The sequence below is a fragment of the Trichoplax adhaerens genome, genomic scaffold (assembly GCF_000150275.1).
Source record: "Trichoplax adhaerens TRIADscaffold_2 genomic scaffold, whole genome shotgun sequence".
Taxonomy (NCBI): Eukaryota; Metazoa; Placozoa; class Uniplacotomia; order Trichoplacea; family Trichoplacidae; genus Trichoplax; species Trichoplax adhaerens.
The window spans coordinates 1,840,133-1,867,957 of NW_002060944.1; the positions used below are offsets into that span (position 1 = coordinate 1,840,133).

Sequence of the window (27,825 nt, forward strand, 5' to 3'; positions counted from 1 at the left end):
GGACAGTCTACGTTGTACAAGTGCTGGACATGCAACCAAGAAATTCACAGGACTTGCGAATTGTCAAATTACAAAATACGTTACATCAGCGCAATAAGCAGCTAGATAATGAAAAAAATCGTTTTCAAAGACTGAAAAAGGACTTCTTGTATAACCTACGACTCCTTGAAGACAGAGATCGAGAACTTCAAAAGTATGATGCGTTGATATCTAAATCAAATTCTTCCAATTCATCAGTCTCTGCAGAAGCCCGTCAATTGAGGATTGATAATGACAGACTGAAAAAGGAGCTAGCACAACAAGAATATGAACGCGAAAGACTGCAACTATTACATCATCAAAGGATGGAAGAGCAACAAGTAAAAATTAACGAACATCGCGAAGAAGCTGGAAAACAACTGCAGGAGGAGCGCAGGCATCATCGCTTACGTTATGAAGAGTTACAGCGTCAAATGATGAACTCAAGAAAATCAATGAAACCAAATAATAGTCAAGCCTTTCGTTACTTTAACAGCGAAATCAAAAGAGATTTAGATAAAATGAAGCACACAGCGTTTGACACATGGGAAGGTAATCTCAATATTATACTAACCGGGCTTGGAATATCGAAAACGAGTATATTTGCTTCACTTGTGCAGTACAACTGCACATAATAAACAAGGATGAATTCAAAATATTTTTTTACTCATATTATTAAAGCCACATTTACATTTCAAGAAGTGTCCGCTAATGACGCAAATTCTCGCTTTAGGTAGCAGAAACTAAAATTATAAATATTAATTCACAATATTTGTAGCATTTGACAGAATGCTGCAGTACTGTAAGTGCACTCGTGCAGATTCACTAGTCAGCGTTTACTTGACTAGATAATCCAATCAAAACAAATTTCGTTGTAATTGACTGACTGCGATAGTGCCAGAAACCTTCAAGTTTTCAATTCTGCACAGCCTAAATTCCAGAATGCAACTCTGAAAATGCCTTATAGAACTTTATTATTAAAATTTCTTAGAATTATCAAAAATACAGTAACTGAGAGAATATAACATTAGTTGAAGTATTAAACATATATATAGTGTAACTATTAGTAATCCAGAAAACATAAATTCTACATCAATTTTATAATTTTACTAACAGCTACTTTAAATATTAGATAAAAACCACTGCCATGTTGTCGAACAAAATGAGGAAGATATTGTACGATTGAAAGATCTCATTCAAAATAAAAATTGTGAATTAGACAATACCGTAAGGGCGAAGGACAATCGGTAATTTCATTTACATTGTAATTATTTAACTACAACGCTAATACCGTATATCCAAGTTATCAATGCTCACGTAAATAAGAGGTACTCAAACTTACTAAAATGATAAAGGTAAATTTATATCGTTTCCACTTTGATTTACTTCTTTGTAAGCATCTTCGAACTTGAATCTGAGATTAAGACATTGAAAAGTCACATTCGTAGAGTTCAAGAAGATTTCTTAGAAAAGAATTCTTTAATGGATCAAACGCTTCAAGAAAGAGAACAGGTGATAGCAGAATTGACGAAAGCTAAGCATGGGATGGAAATGAAGTTAAACGAGAAAAACCTTAACCTAGAATTAAGCTTAGACGACGCAAAATTCGAGAAACTTCGCTTACAACGGGAATGTAACAGTCATACAGAACAAGCCCAAAATGACAAAGTTTCGTAAGTAAACTCCTTTCCTAAGTATTTCGATAATTTTATTCACGAGTTAACGAACTATTGCAAAACTGTAGATGATAATTAATATCGGTTGCTTTTTGGTTATCACTTGTACGCGTATCAACAGTTTTCAAAAACAGATTGCTGGATATCAATGCAAAATGGCTGAAGCAGAGAAAGAATATGACGATACAGTTTCTATATTAAAACAACGAATCTATTCCTTAACAAAGAACCAAAAACGGCTAGAATCAGAACGAGATATGTGTCGTAAAGATCTGGAATCTTATCAATACAGTTTAGGTAATACTCTTAAATGTTTTATAACTCTCGCTAGTTTGAAAGAACAAGCAGAAATTGATTGGAAATTAAAGCTAGAGGAAATTAGTACCACTTGCTACAATCGCCAGGAGGAAATATTTTCTGCCTTAATAAAAGCTAAAGACGAGGTGCAATTAAGCTTTATCTTCAAGCTATATCATAAGCTTAGAGTAGCTATACTGTAATATTGGAATAACCACTGTAACTTCAACAGTTAACATTTCCACATTTGATAATTGTAATTTGTAATTTGCAGACTTTAGCAATAGCTGAAAAAAGTCATAGTAAACTGCAACCAACAGATAGTCACTTACAAGCCATTACACGAAATCAGGACGGGTATGCTCAGAATAAAACTCAATAAGATGTTTAAAATTGGATTTCCTAAAATAATTTCGAAAGTAAACATTGGCTGACTACACTTAAGATATTTTTATAATATTTAGAACGTAAATTATCCATTACTTGGTGCTATCACTTTCAAAATTTATTATATATCAACTGTAGCAGTAGTCGAATTTGTACGCGAATTAACAAGTATTACACTGAATGATTCTCTTAGAATATACAACAACACGCCAATCTTGCAACAAAATGAAATATTAAAATTAGTTATTAAAGAAATGCGATATGAAATGGAAGCACTTACTAAACGTTTAGCAGAATCAGGTGATACCTCTACTACAGAGCATTTACAGAACTCAAAAATCAACGAACTAAGATATCATGAGACGATTCAGACGACTCCAGGCAAGTATTCTTAGAACATTTTTACACGATAACATATGTCAGTAAATTAACACATTGTTATTCTTATTAACCATGACTTAAACAAGAATGTATGCTGGCTTTGAAGAAACAAGTACATCAGCTGGAATCCCTTAATGATACCTTAATTAAAACTATTCGCGAACTGGTAGCTAATATAAATAACGAAGAAGAATATTCAATTGGCTCAGGGTCAGTTAAGCATCCGACGTGGAGAAATCTGACTGAGCTTCTACGTGATACAGTTGGTACGAAAGATGCTTGCAGTATTTAAAACCAAATCTCTGCCTAATGAAATTAATCTCAATATTTGCTTTGATCACAGTTGTCAGTACATCCTACTTATTATTCATCAGTTATTCATTGATCATTTAGAAACGTTGGAGAATCGGATATTAGCAAGGGAAATTGAAGTTGAAACCGCGAATACTAAGGCAATTTTGTTACCAAGTACTCAACAGAAAATTCAGCATGATGTACGTAGCTACAGTCAGCTCGTACTTTGTGATAGTCCTGAGGATTAATTTCCTGTTTATTACAGGCAGATCAACGGAACCTCTCAATTTGGCAAATGCGACGTGATAAGACTCTACAGCGTTATCGATTCGCAGAGAGAGAAAAAATGCTAAGCCATCATATATCTGAATTGCAATCACAATCAATTGGAATACGGCACCAAGAATACAAAAATAAATGCAGCTTAATGTCGGTAAGATAACACTTTTCAAATTCATCTAATTATAAATATAAGAATTGAAGTATTCCGGGGTAAAGGTAACGTTACTAAACACCAGACTTGACTTCGTCTTAGTCAACTGACGAACGTGATGTTAATCAAAGCATGTACACTCATAATAACATCAATGAAAAAATTGAAAAAAATTTGAGTTTGTTGCAATGCGAAAATAAGAAACTAAAAAAAAGGTTAGGAAAAGCGCTGAAGTATATTTCCCAATTAGTAAAGGAAAGGGAAAAACTTTTGGATGTTGGAAATAAGTTACGTTATCGAGCAATTCAACAAGATCAAGAAATTGTCCAATTATCGGACGTTTCATCCCGGCACGGTGATAACTATTGGGCATCTGATCAGATAAAAGACTCAAAGACTGAACCAAAGACTGAACCAAAGACAAAATTACAGTGTTTGGAAGAGCTGCACTACAATATAGCTTCAGAAGAATTGCGTAACGAAAACAGAAAGATCAAGGGTAAATTGATTAATCAACAATCAAATGATAATATAAACCTGAGCTCAATCTCTCATGGAATTAAAGAAGTTCTACAAGCTACGAATTCTGACTTCAATCAGGAAGAGAAGGCACGCTTTGAGGATTTTCCTATGAGTTATGAGCCCTCAGATAATGACGTCATAAGTTTTTTGAATAGTAATATATCTTCCGTAGACGGAGAAGATAAAATTTTGCAGTCACTGTGGCAGATGATCGATGATAATAGGGATACCAATTCTAGTACTTTCTCACCTTGAGTCTTTAAGTACGTATATACTGTACTTTGTGCCGAAATGAACCTTAACCCCGTTGTGCTTACACCTGTCGATGCTTTGATTATATGAAATTTACAGTAGAATAAAGCTCTTACATTTAGTACCACTATTCACCATCCAATGCCATTATTTTATAATGTATGTAAATCATAAATATGGAAATTTGCAATGTGTAATATATTATTGTAGATAGAAAATATCGTTCGCATTGGAAATTATTACCCTGCTTGGTTTCTCATTGCTGATAATAAAGATATAGTATATAATTAATACACTTGCTTTTATTCTTTTTAAGTAGCTGAAATGCTAGTGCAACTGGAGTTTGATTTATTGATTATGATATTGATGCGTTCGATAATAGTTTACGCTCTAGATATTTATTCCTGCTAAAATATACGCGTATAATCAAGATTTAAGTTCAGTAGCCACATACTGACGTAATAAATTTTCTCTTAAATTATGACTTATAAGGAAACAGTCACATTCGAAATCATAGGCTACAGTGGAATATCGCTTTTCAGTAATTCCGGGATACATACAGTATATACCTTCCTATGAATTTAAAAATATCTAATGTAATTATGTATTAACTAATATTAAAATTAACGTTGACGGCTATTACTAATGTTCACTACCTTATTCCGATTTGAACCGATACAAGACTCTGTTTCTCGACATTAAGCGCAAAGATATTTATTTTTCAAGTACTGTACTCCGAAGCAGAGAAAGTATTCGATGTGTAACACTAACCATGAACCCTAACATTCATATCAAACAAGGCAGAACTTCCATCACTATCTAAGCTTTAATAGTAAATCTAGCGGATCAATCTAACTGGAATATAATGGACTATAAAATACTACATAAAACCTTAAAAACAGCACGAAATTGTACTGCTACGTATAAAACGGTACAGTTTTGTCGTGATTAATTCATCAATTAAACTACTACGCTATAAACTAGAAGGTATCTAATTTACTCCGGAATCTCTAAATTCTTTTACTTTGCATTACTTCTGCCACTCACATAAAGCCTTTATCGGTGCAGTCGCCCAAATAATTATAAAACTTTATACGAGTCCTTAAAAATATACGTACTGTAAGTAGCAGGTATTCAATGCGTGCGCACTGCTCATGCGAGATTTACAACCTCCATCAAGAAGCACAAGGATCAGCTTCAATAGAATTCGTATGCATATCCACTAGATTATTGATAGAGTAAGTCTACCGAGATCATAGAAATAAATTAAACAGAATAGTTAATCGATTGTCATAGCCTTCAGTATTCACAAAAGAGTATCAAACTGTGCCAGCCAGATATAAACGTAATGAAATCTCAATAACCGCTCTATAACAACAAAGTCTCATGTTAGCTCCTACGATTTAAATACCGAAGTGAACTGATAATATATTTTAATATGCTTCATATAAGCAATATACGAACATCTCACGATAAGCGTATCGATGCGACGATACGTGTTGATAATGGGCCTTTCTTATTATTATTAATTCTTATTTAAACAATTAATAAAATATCCCTTTAATTAATAATCGTATTATCGTATACTACTTGTAGATGTTAAGATTGAATATCTCCAGCTTAGTCTATATAATTGATTTAAGCATTCGATATTTTGCTAACACAGAGAACTCTACTGGAAAAAATACGAAAATATGTTCGTTTAAATCATTTTGTATACCTACTGAGATGGAAATGAACGGTGCCTTGTTTGTATTCGGACGTGCTATAGAAAGTAAATGTTATGAATACGGTACAGTCAAGTTCATTCTCTAAATGTTAACTCTGAACAATAATGTTGTTATAAACCTATTGTTTCCAGTCAGAATTCACATATAAACCATCATTAATAATTTTCATCATTAGGGCTTTGCTACGCTAATACCAGTTACTGATATAACCGTTTCTCCTTGCACTATAGTGATTATAATTATAGCGATATTCTCTCTATTTACTGCATAATGGAAATTCTAATAACTTAAAATTGTAATTAAACTACTCAAAATTCTATTGTTTCATTATTACAATACTATTGGTTTCGTTAATTATAATAACATTGATCAAGAAATATACCGTATGATCCATTTACTACCTAATTATGAAAAGAAAATCAATGAGTAATAAACTAATGAATACAAATAACAACAACTATTATCCTCTATTCGTGCATATATTCGAGGATAAAATTTGAGATAAAATTTCTCGATATCAAATTTTGATCAAAGTAATGGACAGTTACCAATATCCCGATAAATCAAGATCTCAATACTATTTTAGGTAAAATGCCATACACAGTCGATAAAATCACTTGAACACCCATATCTGTGTAGATAAACTTATGCCTGATTAGTAAAATACACTGATCAAAATCAGAATTATCATACTAGTGCGAAAGTTCTTTTTTACTAGCCCTTGAATATCTCTGATAGAAACGATCTTCATTAACTTATGTTTATCTATTTTTATGACTTTACAGAAGAGTTAGCTATGGTATAAGAAACTTTTTCTACGGTGATCTCAGCGATGATGATGAAATAAAATGGACCAGTCGTCGCATGCAACACTGTTTAAAATTTTGCGGAGATATCGATGTTGATAAGTTACTGGAATCAGACTTAAAAGAAATAACCAATCAAAGCCAACTCAACATGGAACCATCAACTCAACCCTTCGATTACCGTATCCGAACATCTCAAATTGGACGGCGTCATACTATGAAATCTTACCGAAGTTTTCGTAGGGTAGGAAATATGGGTCCACTGCCACGATCGTTTCATACTGATAGCGAAATTGACAATGTCTTGCAACGTAAAGTTAGACGATCATCAGCAATACAAGTCACATATTCAAAAGTGAAAAAGTTGGTAAAAAACGTAAGTCTTGTCAACTCTGATATACTGTATAAGCAACTTTATGGAATAATTACAGCTGACTAGAAACGAAACATTTCCGAACAACTATCGTCTTTTACTGGGAGTAACAGATGGAATAATTATTCTTAGAAATCGTCACACGATCGAGAATACAAAGTAGAAGAGGAACAAAACCTACGATTAAATGATGATATTGAGGTATTATCAGAATTGCCATCGAGTATCAGTAGTAACATCGTAGCTTAAGAGGATTAGTTTTAAGCTATTGATACTAAATATGTAAAACCATTTGTATTGGTTAGTATTATCCATTAACGAAAGAAAAATTAAATAGTAATAAACGTAATTTTTTACCCATCATCCAAAATTTTAACATTGTAATACACATCTAAAATTTTTTTAAAATTTAGCTAAAAGAATTAAATATAAAAGAACCAGCTTCCATGATAGCTAGCCAAGAAGAAAATCTTCAACGAAGTTTAGATGTTATTGCTGTAGATTCACAGCATTATTCATCTCCGCGGACTGCTGCTTCTGAAGATCAAATGGATACCTTCAGTATAGCCACTTATACAACAAATCAAAGTTCGGAAAGGTAGATCTTAAAATAAAATTAATTTCATCTAGACGTATTAAAATAATTTAAATTAATTAGTATGAATGTTAACTAATCAATCCCTAATAAGAAAATATATGACAAAGCAACACATTCTATGAATGATCTTTGTAATATGTTTTTATTTACGGCTACTCATGGCTCGTAGCCCTCACAGTGAGGATCGTTATGTTCTCTAGTGCGACACTAGGTTAATCACGCAATACTGGGTTAGACACTGCAAAGTAGCCTGAAGCGTGGAGTCGACTTCTTTATTCTAATTCCTAGACATTACCGGTCTATCATACATAACAAGGATGAACAGCTAAATATACCTGTTCTCTTATTACACGCGATCCTTGCCTTTAACTATTACATTAACATCTCAACTAATACCGTATGAGCAGCGTACAGTACAGTACAGTACATTAGACCATACGAGAATATGATCTAGCGTACGTTATACAGCTATCTCCCATCGCAATAACGTCTAACGTACGTGTACAGTACCATGTCCTAAATCTTTAGCCAAATTTGTAATAGTACGACCGTACTAGTAAGTTATTGCACAGGCCTTTCTTTATTGAATGCTTATTTCAAGTATGTGTGTGCAAATACAACTGGGTATCAAGGTGGTTACGTTTACTTATAATACCTTTTCTTGTAAGGCCTATCTAATCGGGTGATACAGTCATAATACTTAGTATGACAAAGTTTATACTGTACTATACTAAATTTGCATCTTAAGTTAGGTTTCTCAAAAAGTGAGATATTTTTTCAGATTTGCACGTCTCTTTGTTGTGCTTACTTCCAAGTGTCTTATGTGCAAATCCCTGGTTGTACTCTTTGTGGATCTGAACCTTCAAGCTAGAGAACGTGATTTTTCACACCTTAAGATACCACGATAATCATAATTATAATTAGTGATTTGAGGGCAAAAAAATCACATTTATTGCTTTTAAGAACAATAACATAGTCTTATTGACGAATTTCTTCGCGTTGAAATAGTAAACAATAGATTCAAAATTAATTTACTTATTCTATCGATTTTATGAATAAAACACTAATTCCAAATAGAGAAAATACTATTACGTTCATAATATGTAGTTTTCCGTTATGGCAATATCGAGTAATGCCGACATTAATTGAAGAAGTACAGCTATGGGTATATGAATTAATTGTTATTAATGATCCAAATCAATATATAACAAGGGCTGCAACACATTCTTCAAATAAAAAGAGTATCAGGAGAAAGGCCTTTGCTATTCGTCCATCCAAAAGCTTTACTTTGCCTCGAGACCGACAGCTTCAGAGAGAATATGGTAAGGGTATAGTTGGTAAGGCATTAAATCGAACTCTGCGACGGGAAAGATTGAGCTCTTCTTTATACAAGAAATTCGACAAGCTTGATAATCACAGGTAGCTGCATCCTTAACGTTAGATTTGAAGATATTCAGTACTAATAATTAGCAATATCACCGATATGCTGAATAGTGTACGCTGTACATTGCATCTCGTTGAAATTTATCATTTTACTTTCTACTAAGTCTTTGATTCACCTTTATACAGTAGCATCCTTATTATATACTAGTTTATCAGTGAACTGATTACGTAATTATGTTACTGGATAAAACGCGGATACGTATCTACATCTACTAATAGCCGTAAGATCAATGATTTAATTAACTTTATGTAATGCGCAATTGCCTATATTACTGATTTGCTTACAAAACATAAGGCCATACTTTACATATTGGGTATCAACCGTTCAAGTAATTGTATTGATCGTTTCACTTGCGTTGCATGGATTTGCTCCGGTGGGTTTTAACAGGACTAAATTTACTGCATTTGTAAGTTACTATTGTAACATCTCATATTAAAATACAGACTTCGGCTCATTTCACAATTTGTAAAATCATAATGAATAAAATTTCTCTATAATGTGCGTACACTATCATATCAATAGATTCAGAGAGCTGATGGTACGAAAGAGGAAGTTTCCTTTTATGAAAATGATAATTTTTGGATTGGCCCTAGACAAGTTAGTATGTGATATCGGTGACAAATTTCACTGAAACTTATTCTTACGTTTATGATAGTGGTAATCCTATTATAACGTAGTGCATGCCGAAACGAATAATCTTTTACGTATCTATAAAAGTAAGAAGTATGAGAATAAACGATGATAGTACAGCTACACAATGTAATATAAGACAAAATAAATTTCGCGATTATTGGTAACGTTTTAACACATATTTACTAAAGATAGATTTATTTCTTACCGCTAATTAAACATTTTTGAGTATTGCGCTAACTAATCGGCAGAATGATTTAATCCATCTTGGAGCAATGTTTTCACCTTGTATGAGATCGGATGTTAAGATTACGCAGACAATCTCTTTGGATAGACAGGAAGAAAATCGTACTGGTTGTTGCATATCTTTGGATAAATCTGGCTGTGTTCAAAGATCTAGATTGCAGTGCTCGGTTAGATTTTAAATGCTATATTTTAATATATTTTCATGTAATTATGCTAGCTTGTGACTGTCGCAGACTACTCTCCTAACAGAGTATAAAGCAAAGTATTGTGTTCTTCTAAGTTGCTACTATCAACTACTATTCTAGTTTCGGCCAGAACTACCCTTATAGACTACAGTCACACAGACAAACTTCACAGCGTCGAGCTACTTTTACTTTATTCCAACTAATACGACCAACGCTATTTACTCACGTGAAAATTACAAAATCAGTTACTAACGAGCAATTCTCGTAATTATAAGTCAAAAACAAAAGTTTAGTCGACCTAACCTATATAGGCAGAAATCTACTAGGACACAAATACTTAACTTATACCACTATTCATGGTATATTTGCACCGTGACTGTGACTTAAATTTATGTAACTTTCATTTCAATTATAGGAAACATTCTCATTATTTCACAAGTGGTCAGCGACTAAACCCAGTTCTACAAGTAGAACATCCGGACCAGTTTGTGGAGAAGATCCTAGGTACTAGCAATTGGAGCAACGTTGATAACACGATAGATCTACGTAATATTACTCTTCGTTTTGACGTCCTAGGCAACTGTAGAAGTACAGAGCCTTGAATATTTAGAAGAATTTTTATTGTCGAAATGAGATGCAATAACAAATACGATATTATTATTTCATCCTTCCAATACAGAACCTGTAAGGTTCCAGCATCAGTAAAACCTTTCCAATGGCCAGACGATATCACAAAATGGCCAGTAAGTGTGTCTAAAATTAAAATTATTTATTATATATTGCTGGGCTGAAATTTTTGCTAAAAATTTATTTTAATAATTATACATATAAGTATAATTGCCTAGTTGTTTACACCATTAAATGTCTATTAAGGCTTTATTAACTAAAACTTTGTTATCTACAATTTCTTTAGTCGTGTAGTAGAATGCTATCAGTAAACTATTCTCGAGAGCGTATGCCACATATGACTTGTCGTGTATTAGGCCGGCCATGTTGTATTGGGAGATTTGGCAAATGTGAAATTGTATCCGCGGAGTACTGCAATTACAGAAGAGGAACATATCATAGGAATGCCTTTCTCTGCTCTCAGGTTAATTGTTTAGAAAGTTCTTGCGGTTTGGTTAAATTTCTAAATCCTACCGTACCAGATCAGTTTTACAGATTTTGGATATCTTTATTTCTTCATGCTGGGTAGGTTAGCTAATATTCCTAAATTATTCTAATGTTTTTTTGTATCCTATGGAGTCATTATCTATACTAACACCTTTATAACATTGAGAATTGTACATGTTAACATGAAAATAATACTAAAATCATTACTGCGTATCTTGCACCTATAGGGTCTCTTTTGTCTCTATATATACAGTAACTGAAGTCTAATTAATCTGATAATTTAAAAGATTACTTCATCTAGGCGTGACTTTGTTGTTTAATCTAATAATACTCAAAGACTTTGAAAAGATGGCTGGATGGCTGAGGATAAGCATAATTTATGTTCTGAGCGGAATTGGCGGTAACATAATTAGTGGGATTTTATTGCCATATCATCCTGAGGTAGGACCCTCATTTACGAATTACTTGTGATAGTTGTGAAGGCCATAAAATGATACATTTCTTTTGTTTTCGTGTAAACACTAGTTTAACGTCCTATCGCTTCGCTTATAGAGATATCACAATTTTAATGTAATAACTGGTAGACCCTCGCTCACGATTATCATACGATTTTGAAGTTACGTTTTGCGCCTAATATGCATAAAATTATAGCATACCAAACCAAATATAAGTCATAATTCGGTTAGCTCTCGCTAGTTGAGCAGTCAGGCCTTATGTAGATTTGAAGGCGTATCAAATATGCTAAGTAAAAGAATGAGGTGCTTTAAAATTAACCTTAACAGATTGTAACAAAGCAGGAATTATATTCAGAGTTTCTATAGCATAGAGCGGTCTTTCTTTAATTTAAGAAGTTATAGGTTTTTTGTATCCAATCATCGATTTACTCAGTTTTTACACTCATTCTCAGGCTGCAGTTTCAACACGCTCTTTAATCCTATTCAGTTTCTTGCACGCTGTCCATTTGCTCACGTACTTACGATACAGTGCAGTACAAGGCGAGCACTGTTACTGTAACACTAAAACTCTTAATTAACGCGTTACGCTAGGGTTTATTAAACATTGCTTAATTCTATGTTTATAATATTACCGTCCCGTTACAACTTTAAATTCCATACTTAAAGCTTGGGACTTCACAAAACTGATCACGTAGATTTTGCAGTCAATCCCCAATTTTTCAGTTCAATCTTCTACTTTCTGTATGTGGATGAGTTCGACGAGTTTAAGAATATTTATATTTTACTATTTTAATAGTTTTTCTACTTTCAGTCACGATCTGCCTTAGTATGCCAGATGTATCACTATATGAAGGTGCTTCTTTATGTTATTATAGATTGGTCCGTCTGGATCAAATTTTGGAATAGTCGCTTGTTTATTCGTGGAGGTATTCCAAAGCTGGCAGATTCTTAAACGGCCTGTTAGAGCTATTGGTAAACTGGCAGTAATCGTCCTCGTTCTATTTATTTTCGGATTATTACCATACGTTGATAATTTTTCACATTTTGGAGGTTTTATTTTCGGCTTGTTTCTAGCTTTTGCAATTTTACCCTATGTGAGTTTTGGTAAATGGGATCGCAGAAGGAAACGGCTGCAAATTATAATCTCAATTTTTATAGTGGGTGGATTGTTTTGCGCGATATTGTTTATATTTTATCGTGGACGACCTTTTGAATGCAAAGTTTGCAGATATTTAAATTGTATCCCTTTTACGGATCATTTTTGTAAGAACCTGGGTCAAAAACTAGAGCTATTTTGATCCACAAGTATTTGTAGTTCGTATGATGAAACTACCAGTCCGTTCTATTAAGCTTTTTGAATTTCCCTTTTATTCATAGACCCGAGTTAAGTATATTATAGCATGTGATAATAACACTCAATGAAGAAACCGTGATGACTGAATAAGATATAGCATGTACATCGTTGTATTCTCTAATTAGTTGTTAACGAGGAGGAATAGATATAGATACACTCTATCTAGTAAGCTTATTAAATCTGCCTTTATTTAAGAGTCATGTACAAGTCTTTTATTAATAGCATATTACTAGGTTCTCGAATTGTGGCAGCCGTAATACGTGTATTGTAGTTTAAATTAATTGAATGTGTTACGATTTTGCTATGGTTTTTCGCCAAACTTTTAGTCTCGCTCCGGTTATCTGAGAGTTTAAAACCATTTGTGCGCTATAAATCTAACAATGACCAACCAGCGTGCGTAGCAATGTTCAAGACATAATACTATTACTACATACAATTACGGCTGTTGCAATGAAGTTATTTCTACGAAGAATTTGCTTGTTATAAATGTTAATTTTACCAAGATATAAAGGTGCTGTTAACAAATTTTGTAAGTTATTATTAGAGATGGCAAATTCCGGCCCTCTAAAGTTGTTGTTACTGATACGTTGTAACGAATATTAAAGCTATGATGACAAAACTATTTAACTACTTCTTTGCTCGCTTCAGTACTTTACTACATGTTGCTAATATATATACTTTAAACGAGTTGAGCCTGAGACTATAATAAACATACGTGCATGCCTTAAGCAGACCTATATACCACCTTACCTTGCCACCACAGTATTGTACTTTGCTTCGGTAATACTTAAATACAATTTTTTATAAATATCATACAGATATTTAAAGTATTTAAAGTATTATATCAAAGTTTACGGTCTCTATTAAACACACACGCGAAGTATCACGAACAGAATAACTTAGAGCTTACAGTAGGCCCAATCATTTCCCTATAACATATCCAGAAATGCTGCTAAAGCAGCTCTATACCTTCAAAATAATACACTTGTTCAAACGTATCTGCCAGTTCTTAACAAAATTAATCAGATTTCGCCGTACACTTATCTTAGTTTCGTTAAAACTTGGCAAATTTGTATGGACAAATATAATAAAGATATATAGCTGTTTCAACAGTATTTTTGGAAATATCACAGGGAAATGACTAGCGTTTAGTCAGTAAAAAGTCACAGATTTATTGCTATACAGTATAGTACAATATTATATTACAGTATTAATCTGGTAAATAACTATATATACAACTAACGCTATCTTTGTAATGGATTATCCAGATTAAAATATTAAAAATGTCGTGTCCGACTATTTTCGCGGCGATATTACTATACACTACAACCGTATCTGTACACCATACTGTGCAAAACCAACCTGGCGGCTAAAATTTGGAGGACAGTCGTGTACACTATATAGTATAGCGTATAGTATACATCACTAGTAGCTAGGTAGGTGCCGTAGGTCGACTTCTGAACGCTTTAAAGTATCTTGCATTAAAGGCTTAAAATGAAACTTATTGTAAAGCAATAGGCATTAATCTAGAGATTCTGCTTGGTTTATTTAACATGAGAAACGTATGAATTTATAGAATATCAAAAATTGCTGATATAGCAAGATGTATTGTATTCAGAAATTTTACAGTTCGATAATGTTGAGTAGGTAACAATTAAGCAAGACATTTCAATCTTAATTTAATCTTAAAATCTTGTGCTTAGTAGATCCCTTTAGTTACAATTTAGTAATACAGTATATCAGTAGCTTATTCATATGTATTCAATGTATGCCGTCGGAACGTAACCGATATCCTCATTTATTTGCACTTTGGTCCACCCTGTTTGTCCTGTGTCTTCTTCTAAAACAAACATTTGAGTTCCTTCGAATACAGTCAATTCTCCAGAGCTGGTACCTATTAGAAGGTATTCGAAACGAATTATAGATGCTAATGGTCTTTGTATAACGTAGAAGCATAGCAATATTACCATCAAAGTCGTAGAGGGCTTTACATATTCGATAATCAGAGGTAAAATTTGCAATATCAGTATTATCTTTCTTCACAATCAATTCATTGTTACTTGAAGAAATGTCATTCGCCATCGTTGAACCCATATCCGACGTATCAGAACGCGTATCGCATTCAACGCTATCTTCGGGGATCATTTTAGGAAAATCAGGAGGAAGTAATTTGTCGATGTCAGCTATCATTACCTAGATATGCATAGTACAGAAAAGCATCTTTCGTAATTGGCACACACAATAGGTAATATATGCAAATTTACGAAGAAAAATCAGAATATCAGCAATGACTCCTTACTTGCAAATTATAGCGTTCCGTATTCTTCTGGTTGATTTCTCGAGCGAGGTAAATTAACTCTTTCTTAACCTTGTTAACATCACCATAGTTCGGATTTTCGGAATAAGCGTTGTAAAGTTTTAGGGCTCCGTTTCTATGCATAACATGACAGGTTTAGCTAAGCGCTGGCGTATATATAAAGAGGAAACATCATTTACTAGCGATAGTAAAGTAGCTAACCTATTTCTATTTAATTGTTCTAGAGCAGTTTCAAGTTCCGTGATTTTGGTTAAAGCTTTTTTCTTTTTCTTCTCAGGTGGATAGGCTTCATAATCCTTGTCATCTTCCTTTTGTAATATTGCATATGAATGAAGCATGTGAGTACATTTTCGAAGTTTCGTGTACTTCACGAAAAACAAACCTTCTTTTTTTTAGAAAAAAGTCCAGTTACGACCGAAAATCCAGCCGCGATACTGAGCTTGTTTATTTCACGATTAGAGTTTTCTTTATATTCTTCAAATACTAGGTCTTCTGGTAAGACAAAATCCGATCCATTTTCACTCGCTACCATTTCGGCATCCTGTTATTCAAATTCATATTAATTTTCTGATACTTACTTTCAGGTCAATGTTCATCTGTTACCTTTTCAGCGTCAATCGATTGTTGGATTGTTGTCATTTTGTCATAAATATTACTTAATGACGGTAAATTATTCTTATACACTTCAATATATTCACTTAGATATTTACTGATTTCGTTTGTTCTGTTAATATCGCAACGTTGCATGTCCTAGTATGTATAAAATTTACTTCCCATCGTGTAGAAGAGCATCTTAATGAATATATTCTTACAATACCAATAGAGTCTAAAGCTATTATAGATAGAAATCTAGTATCGATTTATAGAAAATACTTTTAAGATGTCAGGCAGATAAGTTCCATAATGCAATGCTTTCCTTTCATTAGCTTGACATAGTTTTTCTTTAGTCTCGATTTTGCTATCTTCGGCAGCTTTTGCTTTGGAGGCGGCAGTGTTTCTCATCTTCATAAAGTATGGTAAGTAAAGCAAAATTCTAAATTAAACAAATTCAGTAACATTTAATAGCATGAACGTTCGCAAAATTACTTTATCCAGTTGCGCTTTCGTTGATTTCGTATCCGCTTCCGCGTTGTGAAAAGTTTTGGTTGCTATTTCAGCCTCCCTACAAGCACGCTCATAATTCTTTTTACTCTATACAATTCGACAAGATATTTACGATAAAAATAGATTAACTCAAGAATAATAAGTTATGTATAATTAATACCGGTACTATAAACATTTAAACGTAGAACAAGTAGTTACAATAACGAATTATAAATCTTCAATTTCATTAATTACATGTCCGATGTATTAAATATATCGAATTATTTCAGCTTGACCGTAATCGATTTTAATAGTAGGACTATTGACTGTATCGCTATTTGATATGAAGGTAAGCTATTAAGGAAATATTCTAATTATGATTAGTTAAAAGTGGTTAATCAGGATTCTGATCGTACCATATAGAGCGGTATATCTTACTACGACAGCACGATGATACGTTACCTACTATACAGCGACATTTGACTTCAATTTTTTAGCTATTCAAGTTGATCATTAAAACATCAAGTATTCATTTACTCAATTTTCATAAACATACCATAATTTAACAATGCTCGTTTAAATTTTAACTTAGTGAACAAATATATTACAGTGTGGAATACGACTGGAATTTAGATGTTATAGGACAGGATTATTCACCGTACCGTCTCTGCTGCCTTGTAGTGGGATTCCAGTTGAGATTTTATAGCTCCAATGTCAGTCGTATGCTGTATCAATAAAGTTAAATTAAGTAAGTGTGCTAGGCTGAAATTATATACAACTTTATATATTTTATAGTAGGAATAATAGAAACTACCAATCTTCTAACGTTCTTCAGTTCTATTAGCAGTGAATTTAAAGGTTTTAAGACTCTTTCTACCAGCTGATCTACCATGAGTTCATGCTCGGATGCGATATTTTCGGTTTCATTGATTAAATTGTTAAATGCCATGATAGCTGTGCCTCTAAAATTTAGAATTGAGAAAGTTTAGTTCATATCAAGATATGATTACACTGCCGATTTATTTGCAATGCTAAACGTAATTCTTTCTTAGCCATTTAGGCAGTTAAAGAATAGATAAGCAAGTCATATGCGTCCATGAATCGAAGTGAGTATTCTGAAACATGGTTGCTTTGTGAGAATTTGGCATCATCAAATCATGATTCTACGGTACATCGATCATACTAGCAAATGAGTAGTACGGCAGGGAGAAGGGTAGACGATGCTTTTCTGTGGTTGCTTGGTTATGTGATTCTAATATATCAAAGCATCTAGTTTTATTAAATAACTCCATGCAAGTTTCTCATTTTGTAGTTAAAGAAGTTCTCGGTTGACGAATAATAAATAATATCATATTAAATAATCATTTGATCACCAAATGAAATGTAGAAGTTATCGCTTATTCTCCAGAATTTGTACAATTAATGACCGAGTAATGTGTGAACGATTAATTGCCTGAGATTTAACAATATATAATAAATTTGCATAGCACGAATGTAGCCAAATATAATTACTATCTTTTCATTAGTTCGTGTGATGAAATCGATTTCCTGATAATTAAGCAAATTTCATACTAACACATGCCTGAAGTCGTTTGAGACAATGGCTCGAAGAGGACGTATACACTGTACAGTAATACATCGTAAAGTTTATGACCCATTCAGAGAGCTCATACCGGAAATACAGTACAGTATAATTCTGTGCACAATATTTAACATCTAGGTGATAATTCGTAAATGTAATGGAGATTACATATCAATTCACTATATTGTCAATAAATTCGATCAAATCAGTTTGTTGCTGTGGAAGTAACTAATAAAAATTTCTTCTTCATATTCTTTTAACAGTAGTCAAACCTGTTCGCGCTTCTAATGAGCCTAGGCAGTTTATATCGTTAGTACTGACCACTTTTTTAGAAGGCAGAATGCACGAGTGTGTAAGCGACTGCTTCATTAATAGTTTAATATTACGGGATATTGGTTTCAAATAGCACTTCTACGATGCATAGCAGAATCGTTTTTTACAGAAATTCGTGTATCACCACCGACATAACAATGCATTGATACTTAAAAACCAATTTCTAGATAACCTATAAGTGACCTCAAATTCTGTGTTCGTAACCAAAAATGCTTACGTTTTATTTCGTTATCATATGATATTGTTCTTTCTCATTACTACGGTCAAAAATAAGATAACTGTAATCTTACTAAGCAAGCCTAATAGGCTAATTGAGATTTGTTTTTATCACATGTTGATTCGGCGGATTTATTTTAGCGGAATGTTTTCTATTTTCTGCTTGGTATCTGTTCTATTAACTATGCGCGCATTACTGCGCTAAAAGATTCACCATGTCTTTAAAGCAAGTTCTGGACTATCAGAATTTATAAGTATTTGGCATACATACGCAAGCGTGTGTTATAAGTATTAATTGCTCTATCGAGCTGTGTCGCCATTTATCTGCGGCATGTTTAGTTTGTATCAAAGCTTCGCATAAATCTGAATAGTGATTCTGAAATGGTAATGATAATTACCACGATTGTTTCTGAAAAAATTGATCAAGGTTGAATACATGATCACAGTTCTATCGATTGATTTCATTTACATTTCAATTAAATTGTGTATATAGCAGCAATAATAAGGGACAAAGTACATTACCAGTATAGAGCATAATCAAATCTCATAATAGATCAGGAACTTCCCGATTTTTTACCCAATAGGCCTGCGAGATCCCGCTGAGATGAAGGGGCATGACTCATGATTACGAATTACGGACTAAGGACTTGAGTAAGGCATGATCTCGAATACTATACATCCTAAATCAAATAGCCTAGAAAATAGTACGGAAAGTGAATTACTTACGCATCCCTTAATTTATAACCCAGAACTTCAATCGCTCATTGTTCAATTTCTCCGTACTTGATTTCTTTACTATTTAAATTATCAAGTTTTGGCGTCTGCAATCATAGCTGACAGTCTTAATGATAACTCAATATGGAGCAATAGAACGATAACTTAATTTATCGGTCTTTCTGTCGTCACATTTTTACTCATTAACGCATCAATCATCCCATCCGTCCAAGGGTTGTGAAATACCCATATTTCGATCTCGTCTTCAATTTTAATATGGTTCAGGTCAATTATAAATATAATTGTATAACTTTGAGGACATCTCTAGATTCAACTGACGATACACGCAATTTGAATTAATTAATTTACAGCTAATGCAGTAGGATCTCTATATTTATGCAGACATGAATAGCATTTACTCACGTGAATTCTATCTTTTCAGAATTTTACCATAGACTACTAAGTTTTAGTGTTTAAGGCTGTACTTGAAACAGTATCAGTAGTAGTAGTATCTTACAAACCAATAGTCATACAGTCCTGCAGTATATAATCACAGGGCATTTGGTGCACACAGTATTTCGTCATAACTTAATAAGTTATATCAGAATTGCACTTGTGATTCCTTCTGCCATATCAACGCTTTACTATATATAGAAGTTATTGATTACATCAAGTAGTATTACTGTACGTTTACTGTACAGTATGTGTACAGTATTAATAATGCAGTACTGTACAGTACAGTCAACGAAATCAGGGTGAAGTACAGTATGAGAAAGCAAGTTTTTTAATGTCATATAGTATTTCTAATACCGACCTTCCTTCTAAGAAATCATCTTTCATTTGACGGCCCTTAGCTGATTTGATCAATTTTCTGTTGTATCCAATAGAAAGTTTTAAAGCAGATTACATATTAATCAAATACTAAATTTGCTATATTGATGCTGTATATATACTGTACCTTAGATCCTTCGCATACATACTTTCCAGGTTACTTTTCTTTTTAACAAAGTTAGCTATTCTGTCTACAAAATCCACTGCTGCAGCAGTATGTTTTCCTAATGCATCGGTATCACCCTGTAAGGTTATAACATTTATAATTAATCATACATGTACTGTATTATCCAAATGACGTCCATACCAACTGATGTTAATATGAATCTTGATGCTTCGACAAACTTTTTGACTTTCATTAAATTTTTAAACATCTAAATGCTCAATAATATAATTAATCTATTGGCGTACTTCAAGTACAACACAGTCTTAATACTCGCATTAATGATTTCCTTGTACTGTACAATGTACATACCAATAATTGGGAACTCCATGTCAGATCCATGATTAATCCTTTTAATAATGTGGTGTTGAAATCTAATACAGTGATACAGTCTACAAAACTGTACCACTACAAAAGATACGTGTATAATCTTACAAGAAAATCAAACAGATACTGGCAGGTCCCCAAAATTTATTACGGTACACTATGCAACGTAGTGACCCTAGGGCGTCGAATCGCGGTCATCGAAGAGAAGTTTTCTTCTTTTGCTCATGCCCGGCGAAACTGTACTGTACACTCAGTGTACAGTACACTAGAGCTCTTATACTGTATACAGTATAGTACAGTACAGTACAGGTACCCGCGAATTCTACAGTAAACAGTCAAGTTATTACGAAGGGGTACATGATAGGGATGTGCAAAGTCAACCCGAAACCTGTCTAACCCTTTAAACCCGACTCGAAGGCGCGATTCGAGATAAGAATTTCTACGGTGATACAGTGTCTGTATAGCGATTGCACTCATTTCGGGTTAGAAAATCAACAATTTGATCGAGTTTTATCGGGTTCGGGTTACCATTTCACTCCATTGCACAACACTGGTACATGACGAACTGTACTGTACAGTATTGTATGTAATATACCAGGCATCAATATGAAGATAATAAAGAGCAGTGAGTAAAGCACTGGAAGTCAGAAGTACGGTACTGTATACTTGTATAGTAGTGTAGAAGATAAACTGCCTTCTTCATTGAGTAGAAACTTGTTTACACAGTAGAGTAGAATATTTCGGTTTATAAAACAGTGTTAATGTTAAGATATGGCTGTAATAAATAGTTTTCTTGTTGTCTAATATGCTGTCGCTATTGAGATGGAACAACATAGCACAATCAACAATGTGATTGTATGGGTATTGATTCCAACCGAGCGAGTACATTAAAGTAAAAAGCACAAGTACAGTACCGTATATTATGTCTTTAAATTTTAAAGAAATGCACATTAAATTTGGCTCAAATTCCATGCAGACAGATCAGTACAACCTTGAGCAATTGGCTCTTGATGCTTTTATTACTTTTATTGCAGTATGTATTGAGTAATTTTATTTCTTTAAAGTTTCTAATGCAAAATATCAGTCACCATCATATCCGTCAAATGGTGTGTCATGGTAGTACGCGAAGTAAGGGTATAACGTGCAGTGGCTCATAATCCTACCGATTCAGTCCTACCTGCACGTTACCCATTACTGTACTCTACTGTACAGTACTGTACAGTACAGTACTCAAATTCATATACTGTACTGTATTGCACTTTACTATACAGTACTGTAGGTCTCTTACTCTTGTTCATACAGTACTGTACAATACTAGCAATTACAGTACTGTACAATACTTTTTAACTTTTTAAAAAAGCTTGCGATTAATCGCTAAACCGCACTGATCGAAGTACTGTAAGCTTTTGCTGCATAATTTACCACGTTCATTATTTCTTACCATAAATCAATTTCCGTTCGATGTTATGGTGGACAAATTTTGATTCCTTGTTTTGTAAGACATACAGTGCTATCGTTTTATGGATCAAATACTGTACAGGCGTTTTCTAGACGTTTCTTTCATAATTTGATTGACTGTTCTATATTATCTTAATGAATCGTGGTTAAGGTCGTACGTATATGATCGTTTAAAGATGAGATTTAAAGTTTCCAGAACATTCATGATCATTCTCATTATCTTGAATGTGATTTTACTATTTAAATTATATACCAGCCGGTGGAACAAGACAAATGAAACTTCCATAAAAATATCTTTGCCTGTTCGTTATCAAAAGATTTTAAGAGCGACAAGAGAAAAGGTAATTCAAATGAGCCCTAACTTCGAATTTTTTAGTCGTCGTCCAAGTGCGAAAGGTTGCAAAACACGCGCGTTTCTATTAATGGTGATCAATTCAAATCCTCAAAATTTTGAAAAACGTAATGCTATAAGAAAGACTTGGGGCAACGGCTCTGATTATAATAATTTATTAAATACCACTTACGCATGGAGGACAGTTTTCATAATAGGCCGAAAGGCCTCGGAAGATGTTAACCAGAAGATTGAAGAAGAATCCGTAAAATATGGGGATTTAGTATTAGGTGATTTCATTGATCATATGAAAAATCTTACTTTTAAGACTTTACTTGGTATGCGGTGGGCAAATAGTTTTTGCAAGCCTATGTTCCTGTATAAAGGTGATGACGACGTCTTTGTTAATGCCCCACGTTTGTTCCAGTACTTAGTCAAATTGGCGAATGAAAATACGACAAAGTTATGGCTTGGTCGGGCTAACTTCAAACCTGGTGAGCGCATTCCTATTCGTGACAAGAAGCATAAATACTTTGTATCGTACCAAGATTTTAATGAAACGTTATTTCCTGCATTTTGTTCTGGATTCTCTTATATATTTTCTTACGATGTTTTGAGAGATATGTTATTAGTGGTTAAATACTTTAAGAAGTTAGAAACCATCGACGATATTTATATTTCTTTATTGGCAAGGAAAATTGGAGTAAAACCGACACATCATAAAGGGTTTCATTGGTTTAACCCACCCAATCCTAATCATATGTTTACAGTGTACGAAATTAGTTCCAGGTTTGCTGAACATGATATTAAACCTAATCAGCAGGAAAAACTGCTTAAAATGGCTAAAGTGGGTATGAAATTGTTTCCTAAGGTGTATTGATATAGTTCGTTTGTATGCGAGATGAGTATTCGTACGGTAGAAATGTATCCACGGCCTAGCCTAAATACAAGATACAGTATGAAGTGTTTTGCTAAGATTGCTATAATGGTAGATTTATGTATGTATTGTATTAAGTCCGGTTCTGCTTATTATACTGTAAGTGGTAATTGAGAATTCTCTTTAAGTAGTTTACGTACTCTTCTAGGTTTTGGAAAATTTTGGTTAATTTGATTTTGTATCGTAAAGTTTTGTATGAAAATAGTACAATTTAGTACTACAAAAGAAGTTTTAGTTAACTTTCGTTTTCGGCAGACCTACAAACATGCTGAATTTACAATTACAGAAGATATTGTTATTGTCTACAGCTTTTTATGTACAGAATGTAACAGTATGTATAAATCAGTCACGATCGGATTTTTTTGCATAGAAAGGCATAAGTCCAAACATCTCAGATATTAATTTCGTTAATACTGCATTAATGTTTGATGAGTCAGTACCGCAGTTATGTAATTGTGGCTAAGTGCCAGAATCACTATCTTGATCGTCTCACCTACACTTGATGGAAATTTTAAATTTTATATAACCAAGCTCTTCTACCCTTTAGGTTAGTTAGTTTTGTTTCTGTGGTTTTTGACTACTTTAGCTGATGTACAGTTACAACTGCACTATTCGGCTAGCTAATAAATTGTTTTATTGTGCTTTTTACTTTATGTGTTTATTATTATTTACTTCGACAAGCACAATAATCTAAATTCTGTACGTACGGTAAACTGACGAAATAAAGGACGATTTGTCTTGGCTTTTTAAATTGATATAGCAACGAATAATGTATGATATTGTTTATATTAATTAACGTTCGGATTAAATTCCATACTCATTTCACAGTACATTGACTGTACATTTGAGTGAGACTAAGGTAAATGTCTTCTGTTGCTGGTATCATCAGTATGAGACACTACAGGTTAAATTGTATACAGTGCTACAGCTTATAGAAGTAAGAGTCATTTCAATATAATCTATTTTATTTCTTACATTAAAAAGCTTAAGTTAAATACTTAAGTAGCCTGAACTGCAAGTCCATTACCTAGGAATAGAGTGAAATAAGTACGTACAGTTATGTGCTTGTTCTAATCAATACATGTTGAATTGCGATACATTCTACCACCGTAGTTAGGTAAAACACTATAGTTAAAGGCAGCATTTGCAAGTCGAATATAGTTAACTTTGATATTTAAAAATTAAGTTTTGGTTTATACATACGCGGATAATAAATTTTGTGTAATCATATTATATTGCACCTATATTCTAATATAAACTGTTTTGTATATTTTACTGTCATTGACTAATGACAAAAGATACGCGAATTTATTATTGAAAGCTAATGACTAAACCGATTATTGTCAATCAAGGCGATAGACTTTATGGACTTTTCGTAAATTGCTTCAACAGTTAAGAGGAATCAAGATGCCCAATTGTACGCTTAATCCATTTATTTTAGTTTTCATTACGTAGTAAACAAATTTAATAGTTGGCCAATACACGCTTTTTTGGATGTAATAAACCATGTCTTCTAATAACATTGATTAGTTTGATTTTATTAGTACAGTACAGTAATTGCTATATTAGCAGAAGTAATGAATACGAAAGAGAATAGATTGGCTAATAAAAACTCGTAAATGTATTATTATAATTAAATTATCAATTGAAAGAATTAAAAGAAATTAATGCATTATTTACACTTCATTCTAGGAAGTGAAGTTGAAATCTAAAATCAGTATCGGGAAGAGGCTAATTTAAACATGTATACTATTTATATTAAGCTAGAATTAGCTCTATAAAATAGACCGGTACAGGGTTAGCATTGTCATCTTCAATGCTTGATAAATTCTCTGTCCGAAACAAGTGATGCCTTTGAGTAAAGCAATTGTTTTTACAATCCAAAATTTTATGATTTCAGCGTATCTGAATGAAGTTTAAATATGATTTTTGTCTATTTGCTATAGTTACCATTTATGAACACTGATAATTAATAAGATTAATTCATCAGTTCTACGCTAAGCTCTCTTCACTGATTCCATAGCTTCGCAGAGGAAAATATCTATAGAACGGCGACAAAGCACCGACGTAAAAAATATTTCTTCGATAACTTTAGAGCTAATAGAGCGTAACATTAATAATCTTAAAAGTAGATAACCAAAGCGGGATGGTTGATCTGGATATTGGCTTTTAACATGCTGTTTAAGAGCACATTGTATATTTTCTTGAATATATTCGACATAATTTGGATTGACTAATCCTCGAACATCTAGTAAAAAGTGATTCCCAAAAAAAGGTTATCCAGTAACTATCATAAATTTACAACAAAAATATAGGAAAGCTATTTTATTTCAGTTTACCTGGGTTAAATAATATCAATGCCTTTAAGCAAGAAAATTCCGTTGTGTCAATAAATCTTTTCTTAAGTTTCACAATAGCTTCTTGAAAAAGGCATATATGATGCATGACTTCTTGAGGGTGAGTTAGGTAAAAGTTACTGGTTGTGGAGTATGGAAACATGTTCAATGGTGGAGACCATTGGGCAGCATTCAAAATGAATAATTCAGACCAGCAAGATCTAAGCAGTGTCATTTGATCGGTACAACTAGTCATCTCTGAAAAGTAGGGTAGTTTAACCGTCCATTCCACAACAGAATAGAGAATTCGCATTGAAGATTGGCAGATAGCCTCAAATCCGATAAAACCTGATTGCAGTTGCAGACTTCTACTAGAAAGTACTAATGTCTCAGCTGCGACGAGGTTCTTAATAAGGCTATTTATTGCTGTTTCTGAATCTGGTGTCATTTCTTTCTCGGTTTTGCCAGAATTACGATCGGCGCGAATGGTAGACGTGTGCCTTTCTTTTTGAACGGCTACAATAGTAAAACACACTTTGTAAATTTTTCGACTTTCATACCGCATAATTGAATAATCAGTTAACTTAATGCGAGATAAGTTTACAGCGTAATCTGCTATGTATTTACATACTGAGTACACAGCAGCAGTCAGCAACTAACGATTACAGAATGTCATTAATATTGCATAGTGCAACAAGCAAGCAACGGATATTAGTCAGTATACAGTAGTATATGATTATTATTAGCTTTTTTATCTCTACCATTTACAGTATCCACACTATTGAAATATATAATTGTCTACTCAACTGTACAGTACTGCAGTATACATGTACCCTGGTACACCCTCCGGCACTAAACTGGTTTATAGTATACTTTTATAGAAATTAGTTATGTACTAGAGAGAGACGTTTCTTACCTTCTTTTCTCATTCCCACCTTGAAGCATTTCTGCAGTCGACAAAACTGGCACTTCAAAATAAGGAAATTGATTAATTATTACAATTTGGCAGGAAGTGAGTAACACTATTTATTTACACAGGCTAGCTATCATATGAAAAATAATTTTTTAAAAATCGTTATTATGTACAGACACTACTAAATAATATGCTGTACCGGTAGCTGTACGAAGTACAGTACAGTATGTTAAACTACTGTACTGAAATTAATTAATAACATTAACATTAGATATTAGTGATATTACACTGGCCACGAAACCCGGCGTAGCCAAACTGGGCTTTTAACTCTACGTTTCAGTGCTACTGTACTGTACTGTACTTAGTATACAGTATATCAGTCTACAGTATACAGTACTGTATACCGGCCGGGCAGAAAAATGCGTGAAGCTAAAAATCTTACTGTACTGTACAGTACAGTACACTAGTACAGTACAATATAGTAATTTATGAAAACATTTTAGATCGATTCTAAAAACTAGAAAACACGAATCCGGTCTCGGTAAATTAAGAACACTGTAAAAATTATAATTATTAATGTAGATCCGCGAAGTGTAGCTAATTGATAAACTCGTCCTATTTCCGGATGGATACCTTGCATTTTTACTATGCTATCTCATACCTGATTTCGGTTTGCCTTTGTGATTTTGCAGGCATTCGCTGAACATGTACACGCATACTTCATGTTACGTCTCACACTACGTTTAAAAAATCCTTTGCAGCCCTCACAACTGATAACACCGTAATGTCGACCATTGCTTCTATCCCCGCAAATTAGACAACAAAGTTCCTTGCTTAAAGATTTAGTTTCATCTTTCGCAGCCGCGGTTGGAGAATCGATGTATTCACTTGATCTTGTTGACATTACAGAATATTAACGAGCTGAACTAGAAAAGAAAGCTATCTACTACCGAATATTGTGCGGTATAGTGCAGCACGGGATGGTTTAATGTATGTGATTAACTTGCACTATACTGTAAATCTACAGTTTTTGTAATTACGGAAGCCCTTTTTACTGGATACTGCAGTTACGATTTTAGAACTTACGGTA

The 27,825-nt window shown here is 33.4% G+C and overlaps 5 protein-coding genes across 5 annotated transcripts; 3 read left to right on the forward strand and 2 right to left on the reverse strand.

The window, feature by feature from the left end:
* Positions 1–29: 29 nt before the first annotated feature.
* TRIADDRAFT_53062 (uncharacterized protein) lies at positions 30–4,263 on the forward strand (the record flags this gene model as incomplete). Its single annotated transcript, XM_002109201.1, has 10 exons — positions 30–570; positions 1,151–1,265; positions 1,416–1,691; positions 1,816–2,137; positions 2,266–2,348; positions 2,572–2,678; positions 2,930–3,025; positions 3,153–3,253; positions 3,319–3,486; positions 3,589–4,263. The coding sequence occupies 10 exons, from the start codon at positions 30–32 to the stop codon at positions 4,261–4,263; spliced, it is 2,484 nt and encodes an 827-aa protein (XP_002109237.1).
* Positions 4,264–8,899: 4,636 nt separating this feature from the next.
* Positions 8,900–13,138, forward strand: TRIADDRAFT_21455 (uncharacterized protein; the record flags this gene model as incomplete). Its single annotated transcript, XM_002109202.1, has 9 exons — positions 8,900–9,186; positions 9,506–9,617; positions 9,734–9,808; positions 10,093–10,254; positions 10,688–10,776; positions 10,952–11,015; positions 11,186–11,463; positions 11,673–11,826; positions 12,716–13,138. 9 exons carry the CDS (start codon positions 8,900–8,902, stop codon positions 13,136–13,138), a joined length of 1,644 nt encoding a protein of 547 aa, XP_002109238.1.
* A 1,807-nt stretch (positions 13,139–14,945) lies between these two features.
* Positions 14,946–20,775, reverse strand: TRIADDRAFT_53065 (uncharacterized protein; the record flags this gene model as incomplete). Its single annotated transcript, XM_002109769.1, has 13 exons — positions 14,946–15,088; positions 15,162–15,387; positions 15,494–15,626; positions 15,713–15,819; positions 15,894–16,052; positions 16,115–16,261; positions 16,385–16,513; positions 16,598–16,702; positions 17,257–17,319; positions 17,472–17,556; positions 20,254–20,310; positions 20,398–20,513; positions 20,746–20,775. The coding sequence occupies 13 exons, from the start codon at positions 20,773–20,775 to the stop codon at positions 14,946–14,948; spliced, it is 1,500 nt and encodes a 499-aa protein (XP_002109805.1).
* A 1,793-nt stretch (positions 20,776–22,568) lies between these two features.
* Positions 22,569–23,429, forward strand: TRIADDRAFT_21241 (uncharacterized protein; the record flags this gene model as incomplete). The annotated part of the gene is made up of 1 exon (XM_002109203.1): positions 22,569–23,429. The coding sequence occupies one exon, from the start codon at positions 22,569–22,571 to the stop codon at positions 23,427–23,429; it is 861 nt and encodes a 286-aa protein (XP_002109239.1).
* A 2,054-nt stretch (positions 23,430–25,483) lies between these two features.
* Positions 25,484–27,639, reverse strand: TRIADDRAFT_21656 (uncharacterized protein; the record flags this gene model as incomplete). The annotated part of the gene is made up of 4 exons (XM_002109770.1): positions 25,484–25,734; positions 25,826–26,338; positions 26,739–26,790; positions 27,397–27,639. 4 exons carry the CDS (start codon positions 27,637–27,639, stop codon positions 25,484–25,486), a joined length of 1,059 nt encoding a protein of 352 aa, XP_002109806.1.
* Positions 27,640–27,825: the final 186 nt, after the last annotated feature.